Source organism: Limanda limanda, chromosome 22 (genome assembly GCF_963576545.1).
Source record: "Limanda limanda chromosome 22, fLimLim1.1, whole genome shotgun sequence".
Lineage (NCBI taxonomy): Eukaryota > Metazoa > Chordata > Actinopteri > Pleuronectiformes > Pleuronectidae > Limanda > Limanda limanda.
The window spans coordinates 6981738-7009400 of record NC_083657.1 but is presented as its reverse complement, the minus strand read 5'-3'; the positions used below and the strand labels follow the sequence as shown (position 1 = coordinate 7009400).

General features: G+C 43.1%; 1 protein-coding gene across 1 annotated transcript in view; it reads left to right on the top strand.

The window, feature by feature from the left end:
- The window catches only part of arap2 (ArfGAP with RhoGAP domain, ankyrin repeat and PH domain 2), a 115211-nt gene that overhangs the window by 30492 nt on the left and 57056 nt on the right, over positions 1-27663 (top strand). Inside the window, exons 8-12 of the mRNA XM_061066277.1 lie at positions 366-559; positions 10636-10742; positions 17444-17643; positions 23024-23109; positions 24422-24604. Of these exons, the coding sequence (XP_060922260.1) occupies positions 366-559; positions 10636-10742; positions 17444-17643; positions 23024-23109; positions 24422-24604 (770 nt within the window). The remainder of the gene's footprint in view (positions 1-365; positions 560-10635; positions 10743-17443; positions 17644-23023; positions 23110-24421; positions 24605-27663) is intronic.

The window sequence follows — 27663 nt, the reverse complement described above, 5'->3', positions numbered from 1 at the left end:
AGTCTGCAGGAAATACAGAGGCCATTTTTTTGTTTTTTTGTTCTACAACTTTCTACATGCAAAATCTGACGAAATCAGTGTTATAATATAATGTTATTTCAGATGTGCTGTGCAATAAACAATAAGTAGCTGAGCGATTCACATGAAATCTGACACAGCATCTTAACACAGAGGAGCTGGCATCCCAACATCACATGATGCCTCCTGGTGGTTGTTGAGCTGTGAGGTTACACTCTTCTCTTCTCGTCATCCACTTTAACAAAATGCTGATTTCCTTCCCTCCTGCCTTCACTCACACTCATAAACCACATTCGCCATCTACCTCTCTTCATTTTCTTCCCTCTCCCTCATTCCCGTGTCCACAGGGGAGCGCCAGGAGTGGATGGAAACTCTTCAGTCGGCCACGCAACCCCCCGCCTCCGGCTCCCAGAAGCCCCCCGACAGCCTCCTCCACCCCTCCTCCACAAACAAGCGGGGCCTGCTGGAGCTCCGCGGTTACAAAGGCAGAGTGCTGGTGTCCCTGGCGGGGAGTAAAGTCAGGCTCTGCAAAACAGAACAGGTACCTCCAACACACACCGCTGGGACTTCCTCTCTGCAGGATGACAGCTTCCTGTTTGAAACGGGGGAAGATAATAATCACAGTAGTATTTGAAGCGAGATGAGGCGGCGACGGAGGGGTGCATGAAAGAGACGGAGATGTTCGTGAATGCGTAATGCGGAAAAGTAAATATAGGTCTAGATGTGTGGAAATGCATCAGGGGTTTACCGAGTGACAAGATTCTCTGTTTTCGGTGAGTAAAACCAGATGGTAACCAACTTATTCATGCAACTTTATTAACCAGATATGCAAGCGCCCACAGAAAGGTCCAGAACATTTTGGAACTGGCAGCTTATTGAATATTAAGTTTGTCTGCAATACTCAATAATAGTTCAGCTTCTTCCCTGCAACATTTAAATTATAGATTTTGCTATTTTACTTCCCTCTTGTGCATAATATAATTTTTATATGTAAAAGGTCTTTAAATTCATCATTGTGACATAACAAGACCCCACATTTGCATAATGCACGTGCCAAACAGCTAGTCTGACACGCCCCTAGCAAAGCCAGGTAAGGAGTTTCCTACAAGATCTGTAAGTTGTTGACCAATCACAATAGAGTGGACCAGCTGGCCAATCACAGCAGACTGGACTTCCGAGGGAGGTGGGGGGCCTTAAAGAGACAGGAGCTGAAACCAGTTGTTTCAGACAGAGGCTGAAAAGAGGAGCTGCAGCAGTGGACAGGATGGGAAAAGTGAATATCAGTTTTTAATATACTTGTTTCTGTCTGAACCCGATTGAGCCCAACCTGAAGCTAACAGGCGGTTCGTTTTTTGTTCCCAAACCCGATTACAGGCACATAATGTGTAAAAAGTCAAGTGACTGAACCCAAACTTAAAAAACTTTTGGGTCCCGACAGATACTCCCGTCTCTTAACAGCAAATATATGGTGGAAAATAATAATTGCCTTTAACGGTTCTAAACCAGGAGTCTTCGATATCTCCTCCAGCAAATGTGCTCAAGACTTTTACTGTTGTTGTGCTGCAGTAACTCTCTGCCTTGGTTTCCAGTTTAAATGTGTCTCATTGTGCCGAGATAACTTTGAGCATCTCCATTTAATTTCAAGCTATCTGGAGCCATAACATCCATCCTCACATGACAGACATGAGTGACAGGATGATGGCTTTTTGAAGTTTAGCTATATTAAAGGGAAGGGTTTTTTTTTTTATGCCGGAGATTGGTTGTAATAGCACAGGCGGTAATGTAATTATTTTTTATTGTTTTTCCCGAAAGTAGAGTCTCCTCTTTGTGTTCACTAATTCCTTTTGATTGACACCTCGGCAGTTATTACAATACCTGGGGAAACTGCAACGATGGAGACTGAAGGGAGAGGGAGAAAAGGGAGTTTTGCTCTGAGATTGTGTGTGTTTCCACCTGATATACACACAGCTTTAACACAAATATCTATATATATATATACACATGTGTATAGGACAACTATTGATGGTTGTGTTGTTGTACAGTGGCTGAAGGTGGAGTGTTTTTTAATCCGTCTGCGCTTTGAACACGATATCTCAAGAACGCCTTCAGAGAATATCTTCAAATTTGGAACAGACGTTCACTTGGATGTAAGAATGATTGGAATCTGGAGGTTAAGGTCACGGTGACCTTAAAAAAGCCTTTATCGCCTTGAACGCATTGTCTGAGGAACTACTCGAGGGAAACCTTTTCAATTTTGGCACAAATGTTCTCTTGACTCACTAGTAACTGATGCATTTTAGGGGTCAAAGGTCACGGTGGCCTCACAAACAAGTTTTGTTTCCTTTAGAGAATAACTTCAAATGTTTACCAGGTGTCAGTAGAGAATTAACTGATTTAGATTTCAGTGTTTAAAGGTAAAAAGGTCACAGAGACTTCATATGAGACTGAAACTACACTGATTAATTCTCGTTTTGTGGATCTGAGCTGAAACCCACAGTTGTCCTTGTGCAAATGTAGTTTCATCCGACTGACAATGAGCTGTCAGCAGCAGACGTGTGTCACCGTGTTGTGAATATGTGAGAATCCTCCAAATGCGCCACCTGAGCCCGTTCACATATTTTTGCAAGTACCCCGAAAAGCCAGCGAGGGAGAAAGACAATTAGTTTTCAAGAGAGAAAACAGAAATTCGTTCTATTCAGAGATGACAGATGCGCTGACTTCAGTTTGTCAAGGTCGAAAATATTGCCGGAACAAAAATATTTACCAGTGTTCCTCACACTTTGTGCATTTTTCATTTATTTAAACTCATCATCGCTGAATCTTTTAATTTAATTTAATGAGTGAATACATTACAGCACGAGAGAAAACCACTTTGTTCTTGGAATAAAATAAATCCTATGTTTTTGTATTCGATTTATATTTTTGCATATTTTTCCCCTCCTGTTAAATTTGCACAAAACTTTTTAAGTATTCACAAACATATTTTTTGGTCCGACTGTTCCAATTGATTTCAGTGGATATTTATTCAGCAGCTTTTTGGACTTTTAATCAAGTTGTTTCGTATTTGTGTTTTTCAGGGTTTAAGGTATTTATTCCATTATAATGAGCTGTATTTGGTTGGAAGCATATTGGTGTGACTGGGACCTCCGGAAATTTTAAAAGAACCCCCTTTCCTGCAGTTCTGGATGTGGTCTGAAAGAGCTTGTGGGTTTTAAATCCTCCGCTTCTCTTCCAGCAAATATCGACGGCACTGCATCTGACCTAAAAAAACTTCCCTGAAATGTGGCTTTAATTTCCATTACCTCCAAACCACTGAAGCTGTTCAGTGGCTTAATGACTTCAATGTACCCGCTTGTCTAAGTTTCTAGAAAAAACAGTCAATATGTGGGGTTTTAAAGTAATTCGGAGGAAGATGGATACTCTCATATCAGTAGTATTTCAGTATTAGCCTTTGATTTAGTGCTAAACTATTAAAATACTCAGTTGTGGCGTCTTATGCTTCAGATTTTCAATTTGTCAAATGACCCAATGGCCCAAAATTACTTTAAAATAGCCTCCCTTGGGTTATTATTACACTCTTTGTCATAACTAAGAGTTTATTCTTTGTTTAATGGAACTCCAGACACTTGGATTGTCGTCTCTCATGCTCAGAGACTCTACCTGTGTCCCAGTGGCAACTCGTCTGCGATGGAAAGATCCATAATAGCAGCGATACTATTTCCACTATTTGTCTCGAGCACGTATCAGTGTGCATATTTGATAATGCCGAGCGCATCCAACTCATTTCCATCCCTCCTCGGCTCTCATTTCGTTTCGCTCGCTCCTGTAGTTTTGTTGTTTGCCTTTCATTATTTTCTTCATTAAGGTGAACAAACATCTTTGTTAGAATTCTCTTTTGGTTACCGCTGCATGTCAGCACATTTCCACTTCCCCTCGATCGGAGACAGCGGGAGGAAACGACGGAGGGAATCGGAGGGAGAGAACTAATTAATTGTATTATTTCAGTGTACCAGCTAAATCCCCGGCATAAATGCAGCGGCGACGACAGACAGATGGCAAACGGAGAGAGGGGAGAAAACAAAGAGGAGAGGAAGAGATAGAAACAAAAAGGGGAGGAGGAGGGGTCGGATGAGTGAGAACTGAGCGTTGGTGGTTTATAAGAAGAGGAGAGTGATGGAGAGCGGGAGGGAGGTAGACCGGCGCCCTGGTTCAAGTTCAGCGGAGTGGAGTATTTAATCTAACATGATGAACGAGCTATTGGAAACATCATCCTACAGGCTCCTCCCCCTCCCCATACCCTCACGGACCGCGAGTCCCGTGATGGAGCTGTGTTTGAGGTCATTGAAACACTGAGGTAAAGAAAGTCAGACAACCAGGGCCACTTGTTTCACGTCTTATCATACTGTGCATCACAGGTGTTATTTGCTCTGTCTTCACTGCAGCGGCTGATTGATTGTTTGTTGGTCGATCAGACTTCCTGCTGTCATCTCGTATGTAAAGCGCCGTTTCCCCACAGAGAAATCCTGGCTCCTGATTGGCCGAACAAAGACATTTTTTTTTCTTTCTCCCAAACATCTGGTGCCGATATATTGGCTAATGTTATATATTCATAAAATTTGAAATGATTTATTATCAAACACTTCATAACAAAGAAATGTAATTTTACATTTTTACATTATATACATTATTAACATTATTAACATTATAAACATCAATACAAATGTATCTTAAAGGCAAATCCAACAAAAATAAAATATTAATTAAATCCTATTTTATATCAGATTGTCCTGCTGTCATCTCGTATGTAAAGCGCCGTTTTCCACAGAGAAATCCTGGCTCCTGATTGGTTGAATGAAACAGAAATGCCTGCCAAATTTTAAGTTTTTTCCTTTTCCCTCCCACTCGGCAAAAGTTTCACACACAGTCGAGCCTCCTCCGGCGGCGAAGGTATTCTGAGTTTACAATAACAGCGAGACTGAGGATTTAATTAATCTCTGCTTTAATTGAATCTCCGTCTCATTTGCTCCTCTCAAAATCTTCTCTGTAACAATTAGCGTCGTCCCAGGGCTGCGACGCCGTTTTGTAGAATATGCGACATGGCAGACCCCCCCCCCCCTCCTCTCTTGTAATGAGTTTCGATTCTGTGTGCATACCTGACGCAGCTCAAAGAGCAAATTAAAAATACTGTCAATTAAAATTTGATATGCGCTGAGTGCAATTTAAACCTATTGTGTTGTCTTCTGCTCTTCTTCTTTTTGCTAATCTTTAGCAAACTAAGCTGTAAACTTGCTCATAGAGAGGCGGTGGACTAGTGGCAGAAACTTGGACTATGGGCAGAAAAGGTCTCTAGTTCGTCTCTGGTTCGACTCCACAGAGAAACAACAAAAAGACGAACCTGGATTGATCTGTCCAAAAATCTGTCTAGTCTAGTGCCCCTGAGCAAGGCACCTTACTCCCACAACATCTGCTCCCCGGGCGCCGTACATGGCTGCCCACTGCTCTGTGTGTCTGGCACCAGATGTGTTAAAAGCAGAGGTTAAATTTCCCCTTGCATGAGTGTGCCTGTGCATGTCTGTGCATGTGTGTGGGATATATAAATGTATCTTAATCTATAAAAGCTTCAGCTTGTTCGCAAGTTGATGCCAATATTAGGGATTTAAAAAACATCTGGTACCGATATATTGGCTAATGTGTATAATCATAAAATTTGAAATGATTCCATTATCAAACTCTTCATAACAAAGACATTTTATTTTACATTTTTGCATTATAAACATCTTTGTAAAGACTGTATTGATCAAAGAAAAGTGATCATTACAAATGTATCTAAAAGACAAATCCTGTAAAATATTAATGAATTCATCTATTATATTAAATTGTATTTATCAGTAGAGGTCCAGGTTGGCTCTGTTGCTCTGCTCTTCACCAACTCATCTCACAGTGGAGCAGCGGTCGGGCTCATAAAGCCTTTACCGCCGAGTTCCACATGCACAGTAAAGTTTTATGAAACATTTTTGATCGAATGTGACTGACAGACCAGTGAGGTGACTTCCACCGACTTCCTGGCTGCTTTTTAAGGACCTCTCTCTGATTCAGTACATGATTTTTAGATATTCTTTCAGGACGTGTATTTTCATCTCTTAAAAAAAGATTTAATTGAGTGTAAATAGATTTCTTCTCAGCTTCACCACGAGTGCATTCATCGCTCGCCTCGTGCTGTTTCTCTCTGTTGCCTCTGCGATATTTATTTGTGTGTTTCCCTGCGTCTCTCTTATCCACGCTCATTGTCCGCAGGGCCTCACTCTCCTTGGCCTCTCTGACTCGCTGCCTGACGTCCACAATAATCAAAAGTCTTTTGTCTGCTTTTTGAGTGTCTGCTCTTTTCAAAACTCCCCTACCCCTGTGTGAGAGACGGTCTTAACCTGCGATGCTTTTAGAGCAGCTTAAGTGGTTGAGTGGACGCCGAGTCGTGGTTACAGAGGCAGAGGCCGCCTCGGCCGCTCCGAGCTTCTGTTAGCGCCGACTCGGCACTCTGGAGCGAACTGACTCGCACAACAAGAGGCTGGGGAAGCGTTGAATAGGAAATTATAATTGGATGCCTGAATACTCCGAGTGGGGCCTTTGCTGACCACTTACCAGGTTGAGGTTATTTATTTTAGTTGTGAGAGAAATTCTTTTTATCTCTTTATAATTTTTTTTTTTGTAGGGATTCAGTGCGTTTACTTGATTGTTGAAAGTTCTTTGAGATGCTTTATTTATGTTGTGTGGTTTGTGGGCAAAAAAGTAGCAAAAAACGAACATTCGCCCTTTCCCCTCCCCCCCCCGTAAGTGCCATTATTGCCACCTAACCCTCGGGCTGTTGTAATTGGCCGAGTTATTTTTACCTCCAACGCCGTTTTCCCCGTTCCTTCCTTCCTTCCCACCATCCTTGGGTGAATTAATTGGAGAGGGCAGGAGGCCACGGCACATATTGGGCGGGTAACGAGTGCTGAGGGGCTGGACGGCCGCTAACACCCGGCGCTCTAATTGGCTGCCTGAGAGGGATGAGGGTCATTAGGTATAGGTGACTGCTTTGCCCTCTCGGCGCAGGCACACACACACCCGCGTTGGTTCCGACAGGCGGGAGTGCTCATGCATCGCGTGTGCCGGCGCTCTCCTCCTCCGCCGCCGTACATCTTCCCCCTGTTTTATACATGTAAACCATTTGTCCTCCTCTGTGTCTGGATTAGCACCACGTGTTGCCTCGAGATCTTTTGGCCCAACTGAGAGGATCTCATTATGCCGTCACGTGTCTTCAAAACCTAGAACTTAAAAGTTCAATGAGGGTAGAAAGTTGTACTTGATAGGACGGAGAGGTGACAGCTCTCGTGTAGAAAAACTTTTTAGCTCAATTAAATGGATTTGTATTTGTATAGCGCTTTTCTAGTCTGATGATGACCACTCAAAGCTCTTTACAGTACAGTTTCACATTCACCCATTCATACACACATTCATACAGTGCATCTATTCGCAGCACTTATTCTATAGGGGGCCATTCAGGGTTCAGCATCTTGCCCAAGGACACTCCGGCATGCAGTTGGTTCAGACTGGGGATCGAACCGCCGACCTTCAGGTTGGAGGACGACCACTCTACCCCTCTACCCCTCAGCCACAGCCGCCCATTAAATTAAGACTTGGCTGTAGTCAATCAATTGTCTCAGCCGCATCCTCTTCCTCCTCTATCTTTATATCTCTGCTCCCATCCTCCTCTTCCTCCTCGCTCAGTGTCTTAATTGCTCATAACGCTTCGCAGAATCACTAGTTGCATATTTCTATTCCGCTCACTCCGCCTCGGTCTCATTGTGCAGAAATGAGAATCGTTTAGTTTTCCACCACACTTCCGAATTAGTCTAATTGGGGCTAATGATGGTCAAATTAGGATTTTGACGGTTTCCAATTGAGTCCCTCTGGTTTGGAAAAAGTTGAAGTGACCTCCTCCTCGTGTAGTAATCTGCAAAAATCAGGACGCTCCCGAGAAGTTTGTTGCCAATTAGCTGAAGGCTCCTGCCCTCGTTTCTTTGCACTGACCATGCATTCCTCCCCCCCTCCAAAAAAAATAGTGTCTCATCAGTTAAGATGGTGTAGATTCATTATCTTCTCTTTGTTTGGGTAATTAGTGCAAATTGTTCTGCTGGTAGAGAACAGTTGGTGCAGGAGACGCGCGTGTTTCCTAGCTGGCACGGCGCGGTGGCGTTTAGCGCTCATCGCTAAGACTGTGTTTTATGATTCACTGAGCACTGGCACAGATCTGGTTTTATTCTGGCTCTCACACACACACACACACACACACACAGACACACACACTCACTCCCTTTCTCTAAACTGCTCAGCTGACCCCTCACCCGTCTCACCCACTCTCCGGGAGGATTACCAAGACCTCCTCTCACTTAGACTTTCTCCCTCGTTCCCCTTCCTTTGTGCTCATGCTGGTCTTCCTCTCCCCCATCTTTTTGACTCATGCATTTTTTTTTTTTTGGGCTTTGTCTCCGCGCTTCAATAATGGAATAAACTGTGTCTTTTTCGGTATTGTAACGTCGAGAAAACATAGAGCTGCGGGCTAGAGAAAATGGCCCAAACTGCTGTGACTGTTGAGGGTGAGGCGGGGGAGGGAGGGAGGGAGGGGTGTGGAGCTCATGAAAACGTTGCCTCGGCATCTAACCCCTATTTCTGAAATGGGCCTTCAAAAAAAATGGAGGCTGAATGCTCGGCTTGGTTTGGATTCTCCAGGTGGACCTTTGCCCCCTGTGCAGAGCTTCGCTGATTCAGACACACACACAAACACACACACACACACACACACACACACACACACACACACACACACACACACACACACACAGGTTTGTGCTGCTATCCCTATTAAGTCTGTGCAATGACTTCCATTCTTTGTGAACTAACTACACCTTATCCCAATTCATGCCTAACACCCACACACATTCTCTTTCTGTCTCTCTCTCTCTCTCTCTCTCTCTCTCTCTCTCTCTCTCTCTCTCTCTCTCTCTCTCTCTCTCTCTCTCTCTCTCTCTCTCTCTCTCTCTCTCTCTCTCTCTCTCTCTCTCTCTCTCTCTCTCTCTCTCTCTCTCTCTCTCTCTCTCTCTCTCTCTCTCTCTCTCTCTCTCTCTCTCTCTCTCTCGCCAGGCGTCTCTTTAACACACACATGGGCGTCACACACTGACCAGGTCTGTGCGTCATCTGCGAGACGGGTGAAAAAGCTGCCGACCGCCGAGTGTGTTATTGGTCTGTCACAAGCTATTTCCAGCGGACCTCTCTTGCAGGTCCGACTCTATATGCGGCTCCATCTCCTAAAAAAAAAATCAAGAGCAGCCCAAGAGAATCGCAGTCCACAGGAGCGGCCGACACTGAGCACGTCCCCGTGGCGATGTCGGGCCTTCTTTAGTGTTTGTTGGTTTTTATTTGGCCAAATGACATTCAAGCCCCGTGTGAGAAACGGGTTCTGACTCTAATGAGGCGACCTGTTGATCCCGGCTTATTAGGGAGGATTCTCATTTGGACAGGAAGGGCTTGAGACGGCCCCTAACATTTGCAGGGGGCTTCGGGGAAAACATTTCTGGTGTTTTGAATAGTTTCGAGATTCCTTTTGGGCAAAGAGAGTGAAAAAGTTATTTTGCTTCAGGAGTGAAACAGTGACTAATTGTTGATTTCTACCCTTATTACCGAGGTTTTTGGATTTTCAACTCTGTGTGTTTCTTTTGACAAGATAATTCAAAAAAGGCATTTAACATTTTGCACCAAACTTTTTGTGACATCACTTGGGAGGTTTTCTCCAGCTGATTAACTCTGAGAGGGGATTGGTCAAAGGTCATGGTTGATTAATTGTGATCAGAAAAACATTATTTTCCAAGACATCTCTGTAAATAACTGAGCTAGAGAGACAATCTAGAGCTTATAGTCATCTGAAAATTATTTCTTATTATATAATATTATTTTTATGACTAGTGGCGTTTCTTTTATCCCAAACTAGCATTTCAATGATTATTATCCGTTCTTGTTTTCGTGCCCTTACTCTGTAAAATGGCCCTGGTTACTTTGAAAGGCCATTTTACCTTATTTCTTCATTTTTGTGTGTTTGTTTATCTGTTAGTTAGCAAATCAACACAAAAGCTCCCGGCGCATATTACCTGAACCTAATGGAAGGAGGTCGTGTGGTTCAGGGAAGGAACCATTCAAACAAAGCTTTGTTTTTCAACACTTTTGTTGTGTGTGCAATAAAAATCTGGATCTAGTGAATAAAAATGTGGTTTCTCTGTTTTAAAAATGTTGAATAAATTAATTTCATTTGGACAAAAACTCAGAAGATGCATCTTTGAGAGCTTTTATATAGATCTTTAGAATGTATGAAAGGAATTATGTCATCACGATATCAGCAACAATTATCATCTAGTTTAGTAATGCGTAAACGTTTGCAACCAAAAACATTAGAGACACCATCTTCATCTTATTTAACCAATAATTATGAAATGGCATCATTACAGTCTAAAGAGAGTCAGCATAGCCTGATCGGGGGGGAATGTACAGAATTGATTTAACGGCTCTCGTTCTCTCTGTGTGTTGGTGCAGGACTACAGAGCGGGACTGGCGATCGCTCAGGTGGAACTCACCGCTGCCAATATCCGAGACGTGGACCGCAGAGGCTTCGAACTCAACACGCCCTTCAAGAACTTCTGGTAAGTGTGCACCCCCCCCCCCCACCCCCCCCCCCCGACGTGTGTGCATGTGCTTGCTGCACAGTGTTTTAATCATATCTCATCAGGCGTCTGCTAAAAAGATCAGGGTTACATATTGAGTTCCATGTTTGAGCCATAACAGTTAGGGTCAAATTCATTAAGTCAGATTTCTTTTTCATAATCAAGGTTTTTCTTCTTTTTCTGAGACTTGAGGAAATCATTAAAACTAGAGTCTTTTTTTATAGGCTTGAAAATCACTTTAAATACAGATGCCTTCAACGGCCGATACGATTTTTTTTTTTTTTTTTTTTTTATATTTTTATTAGGAGGTAAGGCACAGTAGAACAGGAATCAATGTCAAATTTACATTGAATATCACATAATCTCTGTACGACAATTAACAAAATGTAGAGATATTGACACCATAGAAATACTGTGGATCACGATGGGTTAAGAGTAAGATATACAGTCGTCTACCTCCTAGGATGTTTTTCTTAATTTATGGACCACATGAATCTGGTCATGCGAACAATACATTAGATACGATTTTGAGCTCGTAGATATTATATTTGTCTTTTAACATCCTTGCAGTATGCGACATTTAGCAACAAACAAACTAAACTACATACAAGTAAATGTTTAGAGGTATTTTAAGGACTTGAAGGATTCATTCGAACTAGAGTCTTTTTTTATAGGCTTGAAAATCACTTTAAATACAGATGCCTTCAACGACCGATACTATTTTTTTTAATTATTTTTTTTTTATTTATAAATATTTTTATTAGGCGCTAAGGCACAGTAGAACAGGAATCAATGTCAAATTTACATTGAGTATCACATATTCTCTGTACCACAATTAACAATATATAGAGATTTTGACACCATAAAAATACTGTGCATCACGATGGGTTGGGAGTAAGATATACAGTCTACCTCCTAGGATGTTTTTCTTAATTTATGGACCACATGAACGTGGTCATGCGAACAATACATTAGATGCGATTTTGAGCTCGTAGATGTTATATTTGTCTTTTAACATCCTTGCAGTATGCGACATTTAGCAACAAATAAACTAAACTACATACAGGTAAATGTTTAGAGGTATTTCAAGGATTGTATAGACTCAAAATTCAAACGTTCGTGTTCACACCTGTGTATATAATTCACAGTACAAACCTTTTTCATAATCAATGCTTTTCTTCTTTCTCTGAGACTTGAAGGATTCATTCAAAATAGAGTCTTTTCTATAGTTTTGAAAATCACTTTAGATACAGATGCATCCAACGGTCGATAAGAATTTGAACTCGTAGATATCATATTTTTCTTTTAACATCCTTGCATTATTCGACATTTAGCAACAAACAAACTAAACCATGTACACGTAACTGTTTAGAGGTATTTTAAGGATTATATAGACTCGAATTCAAAGGTTCGTGTTCACACCTGTGTGTATAAATCACAGCACAAACCAAAGTGCCTGTTTTCCTCTGTGATGGGAGCTGAGACACTAATGAGCAGGCGGGTCACACAGTCCAGCTTCAGCTCTAATGAGACAAAGAGAAGAAGAAGAAGAAGTGTATTTCAGTCGCTGCCTCTCTCACTTGTGTCGAACCTCTTTCACACGCCACCTGGTCGACCGGCGCTCACCTCACCGACTCATTGTCCATCCCGCAGCCTCCTGTACAGAAATCGCTAATTATCGATCTGGTAAAAAACATTTTTTTTATCATGACGTCTCCTCACGGGAGCTTCATGCAGGTATCTGTGCGTCTGTTGGGCCACAAAGCCTTTTCGGTGACACCGCTCCCCCGAGGGCCTCGGATCAATGGACGCGCTGCTTGTTTGTGCCGTAATGGCCCATTTAGAATACAACCGTCACAGCTGCCTGGGCCGAGCGCCTCTTGTTTGTCTGTACGCGCTTGTTCACAAGTTTCTTTTTTCCTTTTCATCCCTTCCTTTCTCCTTCCCCCCCCACATTCATTCCTCTACCTGTCTGTTGTATGTCCGATCGATCTGTTTTTGTCAGCCCCCCTTAATGGTCCCGTCGCTGGGCAGCTTCGTTAATACGTTGGACGTAATTGCCATTTTGTGTGCAACAAAAAAGAAGGGTGGAATTAAAATGAGCTCAGGTCTCCCGAATTGTTTTGATGAGGTGATTGCTGAAAGGCTTTCATTGTGTGCGTGTGTGTGTGTGTGTGTTTGTGAGTGTGTCAAATCGATTGGTAGCCCTGGGAGCGTTCTCCTACCTGCTCAAGGTGGGGATTAGTGAGAAACTCATCTAATCACTTTAAGCTGTGGAGACTCACTTTGGCTTTTCTGTTGTTTTGCTGCAGCTAAACGGACCGAGCGCTCAGTCCGCGGTGGTAGATACAATCGCAGGCTTTTATGAGGAGGGAGAATGACAATGAGGCAGAGAGGAGAGATGCAACCAGGCCAAGGCGGCCAAGTTTGGAGGAAAAATACTTTTTTGCTCCTGGTCAGAAAAACCTCTAACATGGGAGAAAAATCCACTTTTGTTTGTTTTCCAGGTGAAAACTGTGACAGGTCTTGGATTCTCGTGGGTGCTTTTACAGTTTAATAATTTAGATTTGATTAAGATTTAGATTAAGATTAAGATACATTTATTTGTCCCAAACACATGCACAGACATGCACAAGCACACTCATGCAATTGTAGGGAAACTTAACCTCTTCTTTTAACCCATCTGGTGCAGGACACACAGAGCAGTGAGCAGCCGTGTACGGCGCCCAAGGAGCAGATGTTGGGGGAGTAAGGTGCCTTGCTCAGGGGCACTAGACAGGGTAGGGAGAATCCTCTTGGATTTTTGGACAGATCAATTCCAGGTTCGTCTTTTTGTTGTTTCTCCGTGGAGTCGAACCAGAGACGAACCAGAGACCTTTTCTGCCCATAGTCCAAGTGTCTGCCACTAGACAGAAACAGGTGGATCTATCGATAGCATTGACCTTCACACGCATAATGATGATCTCACAGTTAGATAGTTAAATGTCAGCCTCTGTAAACGTGGGGCATTGAGCCGTCACATGAGGTCATGATTCCTACGAAGTATTGACAGGTCCAGTTTCAGGCGAGGTGTAGATTTTACTGCGTACTTCGGGATTTTTTTAATCTTTCATTTACTCAAAAACAAACTATTCATAATCATACTCAGAATTCTTGGGTATGAAATGAAAAGCTTTGCATATCTTCATTATGGAGGTTTTATCCTATTCTTCTCTGCAGATCCTCTCAACCTCTCTCAGGTCCTTGGACAGACATTCTCATTCTCTCCTGAGATGTTCTCTTGGGTTCAGGTCAGGTTTCTTGCCGAGGCCACATTCACCGAGTTCTCTCTCAGCCTCTTGTGCGCCGTCTCAGGCTGTGTTCTTAATTAAGGTCACCGTCCTATAAGAAACTGAACCTTTCAGCCCAGTCTGACGTCCTGGGTGCTCTTCACCGGGGTCATCATTAAGCATATCTGTGCTTTGGCTCTGTTCGGGCTTTGCCTGGACCCTGACCGGTCTCCCACCCCTGATCCTTTCCCCCGACAGCGTGGTTGTGCCGCCTCCATGCTTCTCCGTTGGCATAGGGCAGATTATGAGCAGTGCCCGGTTTCCCCTCGGACATGATGCTTCATAATTGAGGCCATGAAGTTCAACCTTGTTTCATTAGAGCAGAGGATCTTGGTGGAAATCTGCACTGAAGTTCGTCAGTATTTCTTGATTCTCTTTTCACCTCCTCACATCTCCACAGAAACTTACTAAACCCAGTGAATGATGATTGATTTATCTTGGTTTGATTATTTGTCAGTGTTTTCATTTTATCTCACAGTGTCTTGTATATATTTGTCATGATGATTTATGTCAGTAAAATTTGGGGTTTTTTTTGGCTGGCGTTTAAAATTGAATTGACATTTATTCGGTACATTTTAGTTTAAGTACACTCGGCTGTTTCATATCGATGCTTCTCGGCTTTAACTTGATTAACTGCTCTTGATATTTGACATCCAAGTATAATATGAAAGAAAACCTGTTTAATTATACAAACCACTTTGTATATATTACCATTAAGTACATTACACATGCATGCGAAAGAAGCCATGCGCCCATTCATCATTCATGAAGTGGAATTTGATTTCCTCGCCTCTATGTGCTATGTAGGATAGCCGAGCATAAAATCCTTACACAGCAAATAGGATCAAATCACCAGAGGGAGAAAACGTGGGATTTAAAGGTCACCAGAACTAAGAATTTCAAGTTTCCAAATTTGACCGGGTCCTCGGCTGAGTGGAGAAACCGTGAAGTTGATTGTTAAGAGCGTTTTTTTTTTAACTCGACACCATGAAGGTCGTGTAGGCCATTCAAAATGAAACGCTTTTTTAATTCAACGGTACAAGATTCATGGAAATCTGCTAATTTGCTTTCTTGAGTTGGATGAGAAGATTGATTGAAGTCTGGAAACATTTATTTATAATATCCCCCAATCAGCACAGTTCTGTTACAACACTGGAACATAAGCAGTATTACCTCTGTTTGTCAAACTTTAAAATACAGAGACTTGGGACCTGCTTTCCCCTTTGTTCATTTCAGCTTTGATAACTTTCCAGATAACTGCATAGGCGCAGTGTGGATCGACATTTGAGCACTGTGATTTTATAGTTGCCTGTGATTTTATAGAAGCCTGTGGTTGCCAGGGGGATTGAAATATTTCAGCAGTGTACAGGACCGCTCGAGAGTTGTAATTTCAGTGAAAAGTGGCAGATACAAACGGCTCCGTCATATAAATCTGAGCAAAGGGAGCAATTTAATTATTGTTGACTTGTGAAAAATTCTCTTTTTCCCTCTACTCCATTTATTATGGTCGTATTTGTTTCGCAGTGGTTTGGAGAGATCTTTTTTGTTGTCTTTGATTTAACATTTTCCTCTTTACCGACCTGTCGTCCTTCAAGCTGGAGTTTATCTGGTGGCCTAGTCTGACACAGGCCTGCCGCAATGTTTTAAACTCTGTGGCATGGGATCCTCCTCCTGCCTCCCTTTGCTCCTCTGTGGTTTTGGAGGCCGCGTTGTGGTCCGACGGGCAGAGGCCGGTGGGCACCGAGCGGCCGAACCCCATCAACCTATCGATCTCCGCCGGCTTGTTTGGACAAAGTTGGTCCTCCGAGTGAAAGCTTCCTCCTCCTCCCCGACCGCCTCCTTCCCTCGTACTTTACACTAAGAGTCAGGTTGCCATGGAGACCAGCGGGCCCATTTCTCCTCTCTAAGTACCCCTTTCTGTCAAGCTCGGACTTTCTTTGGTTTCACTCTCAATTTCATACGGTTCTTGTGGTCGCTTTTATTGTCTCTCACGTGCTCTTGCCTCAGCTCACACGCGTGCACGGATAACTTGCTGCACACACTTACACTTACACACACACACACACACTTGAAAGCCGTCTCCATGGGAAACTGTAATTTGAGGTGTTTTTATAAAGGTCTTGTTAAACTTTACTATCGTCTTTATATGTATCTGCCACAAGGATTTTCTTTAGATTGGAAAACAAGGCCTCCGAAAGATCTTTAACCTGCCATGCCTTTCAGATGTCTATTGGCTGCATACGTATGGAATGCTTTTATATTTTGAATGAATGAACATGTGCTTCACATGTTTCTCACCATGACCAAGGGTTGCTCACGTTTCTTTTTGTATTCCTTGCTTCCCAAACCGTGTCTTTCCTACATAAAACGTTCCCATGACCTGTTGCTGGCGTCACAGATCTCGAATTCTGTGGTGAAACATGTTTCTATTAACCCCTCTGGAAATATCACTTTCTTCTAATAATACTATAGAACCCACATGCTACTGCCTTTACTCTCCTGAGATGGTTTTACCTGAGGTTTTGGAACCTGGGTACATGGATTTGCTCGCTCAGCCGCAGCAGCATCAGTGAGGAGGGGTACTTGATGTTGGACGATCAGGCACCTAAGCTCCGACTTAATGAAACCAACCTTAATAGCCCTTGTTCTGTGGGCAAGGGCGGCTGTCGCGTTGATTCACAGGGGCCAGGTTCCATCAGTCCGTGTAAACACGTTCTTCGATTTCCCCGAGTAACAAGATGTGCTGCGTTCAAGCGCCGAGGCCTCGAGATTTCTGTAAGAAATGTTTCCTTTAATTGGACACTGGTGACATGACAGGAAAGTAGAGTCTCATCCACTATTAATGGGAATCTCTTCCAAATTATTCGACTTATAAAATGTTAAAATCAAAAAAATTACCATATTGATGTAGTGTCTACATGTACTGTATTGGAATTCCATGGGTAACTGCTCCTTCACCACATGAAGGATCACACGTGTATGACCAGGCTTTACTTGTGGTTTGGGTTTCTAATATTTTTGCCGTTACCATATCTCAGCATTTTTGGGTCTAATGTAGAAATGATATCCTGACACATTATCCTGCATTAGCAGTTTATAGATTTTAGTGGAACAAGGTGAGACTGATTGATTAACCTGCCTCTATCAGTTTCACCAAATCTATTGCAATCACCCATAGACGTTCATACTCAGCAACCCCCCCCCACCCCAAAAAAACCTCCAAATCCTGCACGCCCCCATAACCCTGCCAAGCGATACTATGCTGTTTAATTGCTCTCTCTCAAATCAAATCAATAACGCTGACGCATGTCTGGGGTGGTGGCAAAAAAAAAAAAAAATCAATTGTTGCAGCTTCACGGCCGAGTCAGAATGGGAGAAGGAGGAGTGGATTGAAGCGGTGCAGGAATCGATCGCCGAGACGCTCTCCGACTACGAAGTGGCCGAGAAGATCTGGTTCGACGAGGCCAACAGGAGCTGCGCCGACTGCCGAGCCCCCCGGCCCGAGTGGGCGTCGGTCAATCTGGGCGTGGTCATCTGTAAGAAATGTGCAGGTGAGGGACAAACGCACACTACATGTGGAAAAAGACACACACGTGCATGATGCAGGCACACACACACACACACACACACACTGTGGAGCATACTGTACAAAATGATAAACAAAAGAGCGATTCCCTACATGGAGCCGCCCACACACAGGTTTGTGTGAGTGGCAGCACGCAGCCTGTGATAGTTCCTAATGCAGTGAAGAAACAAACGTGTCACAAAATGAAGACCTAAAGAGAGCGAGAGAAAATAAGAAACAACCAAAACACTTTCCCATGATTTCTTACTGAAAAACAATGTAATTTTGTTCTGATCATTGGAATTACGTTTGATTTACCTTCAGGATCCGGTTTCCAAGTGAAATTTAACCCAATTTGTCATTTGATACTTAAATCTTCGTTTGCTTTTAATTGTACGATTTCCTTTTGACGGTGTTCATATAAATGACTCAAAGACAATCTATATTTTCAAGCGACTTATCAGAATTAAGTAGAAAAAAATCAGTAGAGCGCATCCGTCTGCCAAGGCCCAACACCCCCAACTCGTTAACCCGACCGACCCACCGCACTGTACCGGCAATTATTGATGTAGTTCCTAACCTCAAACTTTCTCTGAATTTATTGGAAAATTAAAGATTCCTGTGTAGAAAGGGAATATCATGCTTTCGTTGTACATGCTTATAACCTTTGACTCATGAATAAGCAGAGCCTGGATAGAAAAGGTTTCATAAGTGGAAAAAAGGAAAAAAAAAAGGTATAATGAGTGATATTACATTCTCTAAACGGAAAAGAAAAACCAAACCTCTTTTAAAAAATCACGAGCAAGGTTGTTATTAGGGTTGCAAAGGGGCGGAAAGTTTCCGGTAAATTTCCGGAAAGTTTCCATGGGAAGTTTAGCTCGGGAATTTGGGGAATTTTGAAGAAAAAAAAGTAAGCAAATTAAACGCTGAGCAATAAAAACATCATTCAAAACTCTATTTTAAAGATGTATGGAATGCAGCACACGCTGCACGTTGAATTTCAATCCTCCACTGTGCATTCTTCCATCACATGCACAGATAACTCCCAGCATCCTTCACTCTACAGCAGGGCTGATTGAGGCCTGCTGTAGTGTGCAGGACTAGTCAGGTAAACTTCGATGATATGACTGGGGAAAATATATTAGCATGCTGATTGAGGATTGTTCATCTGTTCATCTAGCTTATTTCCATACATTTATCCATCAATTGTAAAATATTTTTACAGACGATTCCAATTGTTTGGCTAACTATTTATATCTCTGGCATTGCATTAGTCTTTTTTACAAACTCTTTTCTCATCTTATTCTACAGAACAATGCCAGGTGCACTCTCTCATGTGTGGAGACATTTCACCCCATCCAATGTAGAAGGAAAGGCTGTGTACATTTGCAAATACTGTGCAAAGACCTATGTTAAGAATGACACAACGATGCAGAAGCATATAGTTAAGTGCCCAAAGTTTCCTCAGGGCTCAAATCAGCCTATGACAAAACAAAATGTTTATATTTATGTCTGTATATGACAAGGTAAATACAGTTAGTACAAATTACCCACAACATATCCAGTTTATTCCCGTTAATTCCCGTATATTCCCGTTTATTCTCGTTAATTCCAGTATATTCCCGTTAATTCCCATGGAAAGTTTCCAACTTTGAATATTCCCGGAATTTTGCAACCCTAGTTGTAATACATGCTAAAGCAAAAAATAAAAAAGTGTGTGTCCTCACCTGAGGCCTGATGTTTGTCTGGGAGTCTGTACTCTGACCCACAGGCACTTTCAGAATAAGATCTCAGGTGATAAGCTACTTATGGGAGCGGGCGTCTGGCCTCTGGACTCCCTCTAATCTATTTGGCTGTGCTGGATGTCACAGATGAAATGACAACAAAGATTAAGCCCCCGGTCGGGAACTCGGGGGAATCCCAAACTGCTTTTTGACCCCTGCTAAACATGATTAAAAAGGGAAGCGGCGGCCATGCTTGAAGTGGAGGGCGTCCTCGCTGGTGTGAAGTATCGTCTCCTTCCCGTTCCGCGTCTTCTCCGAGCTTGAGATTTGTCATAAGTTTTAATGTGATCCTTCACCTCACCTCGGCAGAGCCCGTGTAATTGGTACACGTCAGATATATCCAACATCCCTTTTTCAAACACCCTTAAATGATTTCATTTGCAGGGGTGTTTTAATATTGCATTGGGTGGACGTGCTGGGCGAGAGCGGGTGAATCTCTGCAACGAGGAAGCTGTCCTCGCGCCGTGCTCGCCTTTAACTAGGTGCTGGTCCATTTGGAATACCAATGACTGCTAACGCTTTTAATTAGCGCTCTCATGTCATGGACAATAAAGAGAAATGCTGAACAAGAGAAAGAGGAAAGAAGTAATGAGAAGGCTAATGGTAAAAATGATCCCAGGCTTTCCTCTCCTCTTGCCAAGATGGAATGAATTTTAATAGTCTGCAGCCTCTCTCTCTCTCGCTCTCTGTTGTGGATCAGGTTCATATGGTAATATTTTGTCTTTGCTCGGGAACACTTGAAGAACTGCGAGTCGGTTTCCTAAAAATAGAAATATCAGTTTTTATTTTTAACATTAGAAAAACAGGGGGATTTGATCAAAAAAGCTGAAGAATAATTTTCTTCAGATACCATAATGTAGCGTAAGCACTTTGCACATTCTCGGTTTTTCTAATCACTGTAATAAAAAATGCATAGGACTCAACACCACCTTAAAGTTAGTTATGTTTACTTTTATCGGAAAATTACAAATCCCATATAACCTGGCGACCATTTGGTAAAAATAAGTAAAAACTGCTGAGCATTAAACCTGCATTAATTGATATTCCTGGCTACTCAGGGACAGCAACAAAGTGTAAAAGCACCACTGACATAAAACATTATCGCCTCATTAAATGCATCTAGCTGGAAAACAACTGCCTATTAACACATTCAGCTGACAAAGAGAAACATCAGCAGTTGTACCTCTTGCTTTTTAACTCCTATATTCAAACTCTTTTGAGCTCTGATTTGGTCTCCACCAATTCCTGGGTCGTATATCTAAAAATGCTCCCCCTGCTATTTGTTATTTAGCTAGTTTGTTAAATTGTCTGGGGGGTTTGAAAAGACCTTTCCCCTGAAAACTGCTGCCTACAACAGGAAATGAGTGTAGAGATCGGCAACACTTAACAAAACTGTTAAACTTATGGGCCAGAAAAACAGAAACGATAAACTCAAATAAGCTAAAACGCCTCATGGAGCAAACTGCAGAGTTGGGTGATAGGTGTTTTTGTGGGTTACTCACATCATCTGACCATTTTCGAATTAGATGTAGTGATTTTACCAGATGTCAAAACACAAACATTGATTATTGTAGCTTTAATAATTAGTTTAGCCTTTTTTTTAAGGGACTTTTTTGTTCTTGCTCCTTAAACCGTCAAAACTTAATAATTTGACTTCCCTAAAACTGTCCCTCTCTCTACACTTTTATGTTTCTTCCTCCTTCCTCCCGATGCAGCCACCAGAGAGGAAATGTCATTACTCCAAATGTCTTGAAGGCCCCTTTTCTTACACATGCAATTGCAATAAACTCCCGAAACCAGGCTACAACGTCTAGACACTGGCAACAGTTGCCATGGTAACAGAAAAATGCATCACACATGGTTTTTTTTTGTTTTCCTTCTGACCTGCCTCGGAGTGGTAAGGGGCTGTGGTCACCGGGACAGTTTTTGATTGGAGGTGAAATCCTTCTGAGTGTTTTGTAGAAGCTGCACGGACAGGCTATTTATATGGGAGGTTCTCGCCACGTAGCCGCTGGAACATGTGCACGCACACTTCATTCGGCTTCATTACCCTTACACAAGTGGAAATGGTCCTGTGGTGCTGTGCGGCTCAGTGGCTGGAGCACTGCAGCAGGCAGTGTTTTCACTCCTGCGCAAGAACAAGTGACAGGAACTAAGATTGACTTATGTGGTCTTGAAAGCAGGGAGTTGGATTTTCGGGTTTTAGAAACCACATTTGAACAATACTGCTGTAAGTAGGACTGTTTACATTGATATATTTTTCAGAGGAAAACTGATTTACCTTTGAGGGGGAAGAGGGAATCCTCTTTTACATGTTGGTCCGAAAAAAATATGCTATTAGCCCCAGATTATTGTTTTTAAGAGTTCATTGCTAAATTATTTCAGTAGAAAATGACACAATCTGATAAGGCATGACATCTGGAAAACAAAATAAGTCATGTTTTTCTCTCCCTGGACAGACTTTCAATGTTTATAACAAAATAAATAATTCAAAGCCTGTTAAATCAAAATCGAAGACACCGATTCCATGGTTAGTTCTCGTCTGAATATACACATTAATACCCCTGCGTGACTAAAGTATAGTTAATAATGATAACTACTTAATTTTGAGTATCTAACTATGTGACAAATAATTCAGAGCTCCCTGGTGTGTGTGCCCTGTGGCTCTGTGATGAGACGGCCCCTCTCACACTTTCCCTCACCGCCGCTCGGCTTGAGCACAGAAGACAGTAATGAGTTCATGCCACGTCTGAATCTAAAATTATCCGCCATTACACACAGGACAATAATTCACATCCAAGCGTACAGCAGGTTTTCTGCCTAATGCATTATGCATGTATGCTCCGTCTTTGGCCATAAGCAACCCCAGCAGTCTCTCGTTCACCCAAATAAACAGGCCGACCAGCAAACACAATGAATTACTCATGATTCATTAGCAATTAATGGGCCTCGTTCTGTGCTTTCATTTCCAATTAGGAGTGCTGAGGGGACTAAATCTGTCTGTTGTGAGTGAGAGAAGGAGCTCGCAGTCATGCTCTGCTTCTCCATCTTGTTACTGCCTCTTTATTGTTTATTCCATCACTGACTTAACGTGTGTTTGAGGAGATAACGGTGCATATATGTATCTTAATTTTTGAACTTTTTAGGGAGCTAAAAACCTGACGGCGATCATTTTTTCAAATTAACTAATTTAGAAAAGGTTTTCATGAGCCCAACTGTTGTGTGGATTTCTGTGTGTTTTTTGTTTACCTTGTGGAATCAATCAACTTGACGACCATGGAGAGGCGGTGGACTAGTGGCAGAAACTTGGACTATGGGCAGAAAAGGTCTCTGGTTCGTCTCTGGTTCGACTCCACAGAGAAACAACAAAAAGATGAACCTGGATTGATTTGTCCAAAAATCCAAGAGAATCCAAGAGAATCCGTACATGTCTGCTCACTGCTCTGTGTGTGTCCTGCACCAGATGGGTCAAAAGCAGAGGTTAAATTTCCCTCCTTGCATGAGTGTGCTTGTGCATGTCTGTGCATGTGTGTGGGACAAATAAATGTATCTTAATCTTAATCTTAAAAATCTGTGCGCCAGGACAGCACCGCTCCCTCGGCCCGAGTATCTCCAAGGTGCGGAGTCTGAAGTTGGACAGCAGCATCTGGAGCAACGAGCTCGTGGAGGTGAGTGTGATCATGTCAGCAAATTAAATCTTTACTTTATCCCCTCGTGTGTTTTTATCATCCGCCAACAGTGGCGGTTCGTCATACAGGGCGCTGGGGCGCCGCCCACCCTACAATTTTGAGATGAAAAAAAAAAAAAAAAATGACATGTCAAAAAACATTATATATCAAATAATTTAATAAGAAATGTACTGTTTTAAAGCGTTAAATGTGTGCCGGAGACCGTAAACCCCTGTCAAAACCACTTAATATATTATATTTGGTAATATATTTGCCATTCATTATCACTGAGAGAGAAGCTACTCCTCCCTGTGGGCGCCGGGCAAGTGGAAGTCTATGGAAGCCAACAAAAGGGGCAGGAACATTTGAGCAAGGACAGCTTCTCAATGGCGGATGACAGTTCGAGCCATGGGCGCACTTCACTTGCGCCTACAGCCAATGAAAGGGTTTCTTATACATCATGCTGACAGGACTGTCCAATCAGAGACCTTATCACTGATCTACAGGAGCTGCATAGTTAGCAGATACTTTTAATCTGCACGGAGGTGCAGCTCCGGTCCCGGAGCACTGAGTGAGACAGGTAGAGGACAGACAGTGGACAGATAGAAGCATTGTTGTTTACTGTGTCGTGTGTGTAGTTTTATCGATCAGTAATAATCAGCTGAAATTTTTAACCACATGTTAACGTGCATGGGGACGTGCTCCCCGGGGACTGGAGCACCTCCCGGAGCACCGGAGCACCTCCCCGGGGAGGTCCGGGACCGGGCCGGGAGGTGCTCCCCGGGTGCACCTCCCTCCGGTGCTCCGGAGACCGGGACGTCCCCGGGGACCGGAGCACCTCCCGGGGGACCGGAGCACCTCCCGGAGCACCGGAGCACCTCCCCGGGGACCGGGACGTCCCCGGGGACGGACCGGGACCGGACCGGGTCCCGGACCGGACCGGAGGTCCCCGGACCGGACCGGAGGTCCCCGGAGCACCCCGGAGTTTTTTTTTTCTCATTGCGGTGGGCTATTTAAACCGCGCCGCCCAAGTGCGCCCCCCCCCAAAAAAATGTCACCAGCCGCCACTGTCCGCCAATAATTCTTTACAAGGCCAAATAGCCACGGTGCCTTTTCTATACATTAAACCCCGACCATTTACCTGCTGTAGCATCTTGTTACATTAAATCAGTTGCATCTTAAAGATTGTAGAACTCTGTGCTTTTCCGGGCTTATTGGATATTGATTTCAAAATTCTAACAAAGAGGTCTACTAATCATTCTCACCTGGATGTCCCCCCCCCCCCCCCCTGTGTGTCTTGTCAATCCGTCAGCTCTTCCTGGCGGTGGGGAACAAGAATGCAAACAGTTTCTGGGCCGCTAATCTTCCCATGGAGGAGGAGCTGTACAGCGGCGCCTCGGCGGAGCAGCGGGCCTCGTTCGTCCGCAGGAAGTACCGGGAGAGGAAGTACCGCAGGGTCCTGGAGGGCTTTCAGGACCTGGAGCAGCTCAACCAGGTACAGTTCCCATAAAGAGAGAGAAAAGCCAATGTCATAGTGTTTAAATTCTGAGGTTTTTAGAGAGTATTTTGAAGGAAATGTCACATTAATTTGAGTTTTTTGCTTTTATTCATACACTAACACATAGGAGCTGTTCCTCCTGTTGTATTTTAATGTGTTCCATAAGTTCTGGTCAGTTTTGAAGTGCTCCAATGCACGAGTCATGATAAATAAATCGGCCCATATAGCGGTTTTGGATATGGTTGATTTCCAGATATCAGTTCTATCATTCACCCCCGAAAAATCAATATCTGTGCATCACTGTCAATTAGACAACGGTAAAAGGAGCAGGTAAGTTGAAGTGCTCCTATGCACGAGTCATGATAAACAAATCGGCCGATATAGCGGTTTTGGAAATTTCCTGATATCAGTTCTGTCATACAGCCCCAAAAAATCAATATCACTGTCAATTAGACAACGATAAAAGGTGCGGGTAAGAGTTCGCAGCCTAGAGCAAACTGGTAAACCATCAAGACACAGTTCCCTTTTAGACTCTGATGTATCTTTCCATCTCTGGTCTCCTAAGTAATTGTACATGGCGAAATAGAGCAAAAGTGCAGCTGAAGTTCACCAAGCTCGCCATCGTAAGTGGGCACCTACAATAGCCTGGTCTGTGCTTCTGAGCAGCCTGGCACATTCTCCATTAGCTGAACCCACCGAACCTGAAATGGACCATATTTCTCTGACCTTTTGACCTCCAGTAAAACAGCACTGTACGACCAGCCATGCCAAAGGGGGGGCGACGTATTGATCCCAAGTATAAGCAAGTTGGTGCCGAGGCCTTTTTTTGCCAGTTTGTGGTCTCAGGTTTATTGCTGCGGTAAAAAAAAAAAAACTGCCTCTAAAAAGAAGGGTCTTAAAAAGCCCGGTGCACCGAGCCTTTTGCGTTTCCAGCTGCGTCAGCACATACGCAGATCAGCCCTCGTCGTATTGTTTTCGTGAGTGGAAAGAGAGGAATGGAGATGCAGAGAGAAGGAGAGAGTGAGGAGGGGGGGGGGGAGAGTAAGGAAGAGATACACCAGTGAGCTGAGTGGAAAAGTGGATTAGGATCCACAACAGAAACGCTTGGGTTGGTTTTATTGCGGCTTTTCTGGCTTTTGGGCGCGTGTGTGTGTGAGTGTGCGAGTCTGTGTGTGTGTGTGTGTGTGTGTGTGTGTGTGTGTGTGTGTGTGTGTGTGTGTGAGTGTGAACATGTGTGCTGCTCCACAAGAGATGTGTGAATTTGCTGTCGTAGTGTTGGAGGGAAAGTGTGACAGACACCGAGAGTGTGTGTGAGTGAATCCACACGTCCGCCCTCAGGACTTGTGGTCTGGGCCCTCGCAGACTTTAAGTCACTTTAAGACTTCATGTGTTTCCATGGAGATTAACTGAAATCCCCCCCCTAGTTAATTTCAAAAGATTTTCCTTAACGGTTCTTAATGGGGTTCATATGCAGCTCTGCTACATTACATAGCAACGGTAGCAGATATGGCACAGGCTGACACAGTCTTCCCTCTGCTTTATTTGAAGCTTTTCCTCCAATCCAGCATTAAAACGACAACATACAATAAAAATGAATACATTTTCTTGAATCACATGTAATTAACATGCACAGGACGCGGTGTAACTTTTAAAATCCAATTTCTGACTCAAAACTACCTCATTGGCTGCATTAGAGCACAGCTTTCAATTTTCTGATGTCTTTGTCGACTCGGAGTTCTTTGGAACAAACAGTTCACGCTCCAGTGGAGCACAGCAGTCCATGGGATGTTGCTTTCCAGTACTATTAAAGGCGAGATCAGCCTTATGAGCCTCTCAGGCATATACACTTTATAGAAAGATGGATGACAAGTCCCCACTTGCTCCCAGAAATGAAGCCAGAATATCCTGGATGTGAGTGCTGACATCTAATGCTGAAGACGTCTGGAGCCAGAGTCTCCTCGGTAGTGAGTGTTGAGTGGAGCTTCGGTATCAAGGTCCCGCCGACACAGGCACTCGACCAATCATGGGTCAGTCTCAGCTGTCAATCATGACCCCTTTTTTTAAAGCATTGAATAAGTTATTAAAAACCAAACACTTGCACATATGTCATTGTGATAAGAACTACCTCAGATGATAGAAACCAACATTTTTATAACGTGTACTTTGACGTCCCATCCGCTTACATGGAGGAGAAAGGGATTTTTTTTAGGGACTATGCATTTAGGCAGGCTAGACTTCAGATTAAAAGTACAATTTTATTTAGTCAATTTAAAAATGGCAAAATTATGAATGAAAGAGACATTTTTTTTCAATTATAAGACTGATTTACAAAGAAACCATAACAGAAACAGTCAGAATGTGACCGAATGTGTAAAAACGTTTCCTTTCCATGTGTTGCAGAACATTAAATTCCAAACTGGGGATAGTAACACCACAGATGGACAAAAGTAAATTTACAAATGCAGATCCTACATGCTGTTCATATCTTGTTGCTACATCAATAAACCCCTACAAGGAAAAAGGTCTTCATAAATAACTATGATCGTCTGAGATAAAGAGGCGGATCCTCTGGAAGTCCTGCAGAAAGTCCACTGGAGGCCTCTTGATGAATTCTGGATTTACACGGCCCCCTCAGCACCTGCAATCCCGTTTAGTTTGTGAGTCTGGGAGTACAAAGTGTGTGGGTGTGTGTGTGGGTGTGCATTTGTGTGTGTGTGCATGAAAGAGGAAGATGGCAATCGGGGAAAAAAGAGTGGAAGTGGGTGTTTGTGTTTGCCTGCCTGCTGTCTAGACTGGCTTTATAAACGGGCTCAACAGATTTGATTGGGATCAGTGTGTCACAGAGGCATTACACACACCATGACTCAACATATGTGTTTGTGCGTGCGTGTGTGTTTGATCAAATAATAAACACTCTTCCAAAACAGCTCCGCAAATGTTTGTGTAAAATAATAAATCAGAAGCAACCTATAAAGAGTAAAATCGCAAACAAGGACACTGAGTCTAATCTCATTGGACACGTTCCACTTCTGTGTCACATTTACTTACTGTAACGC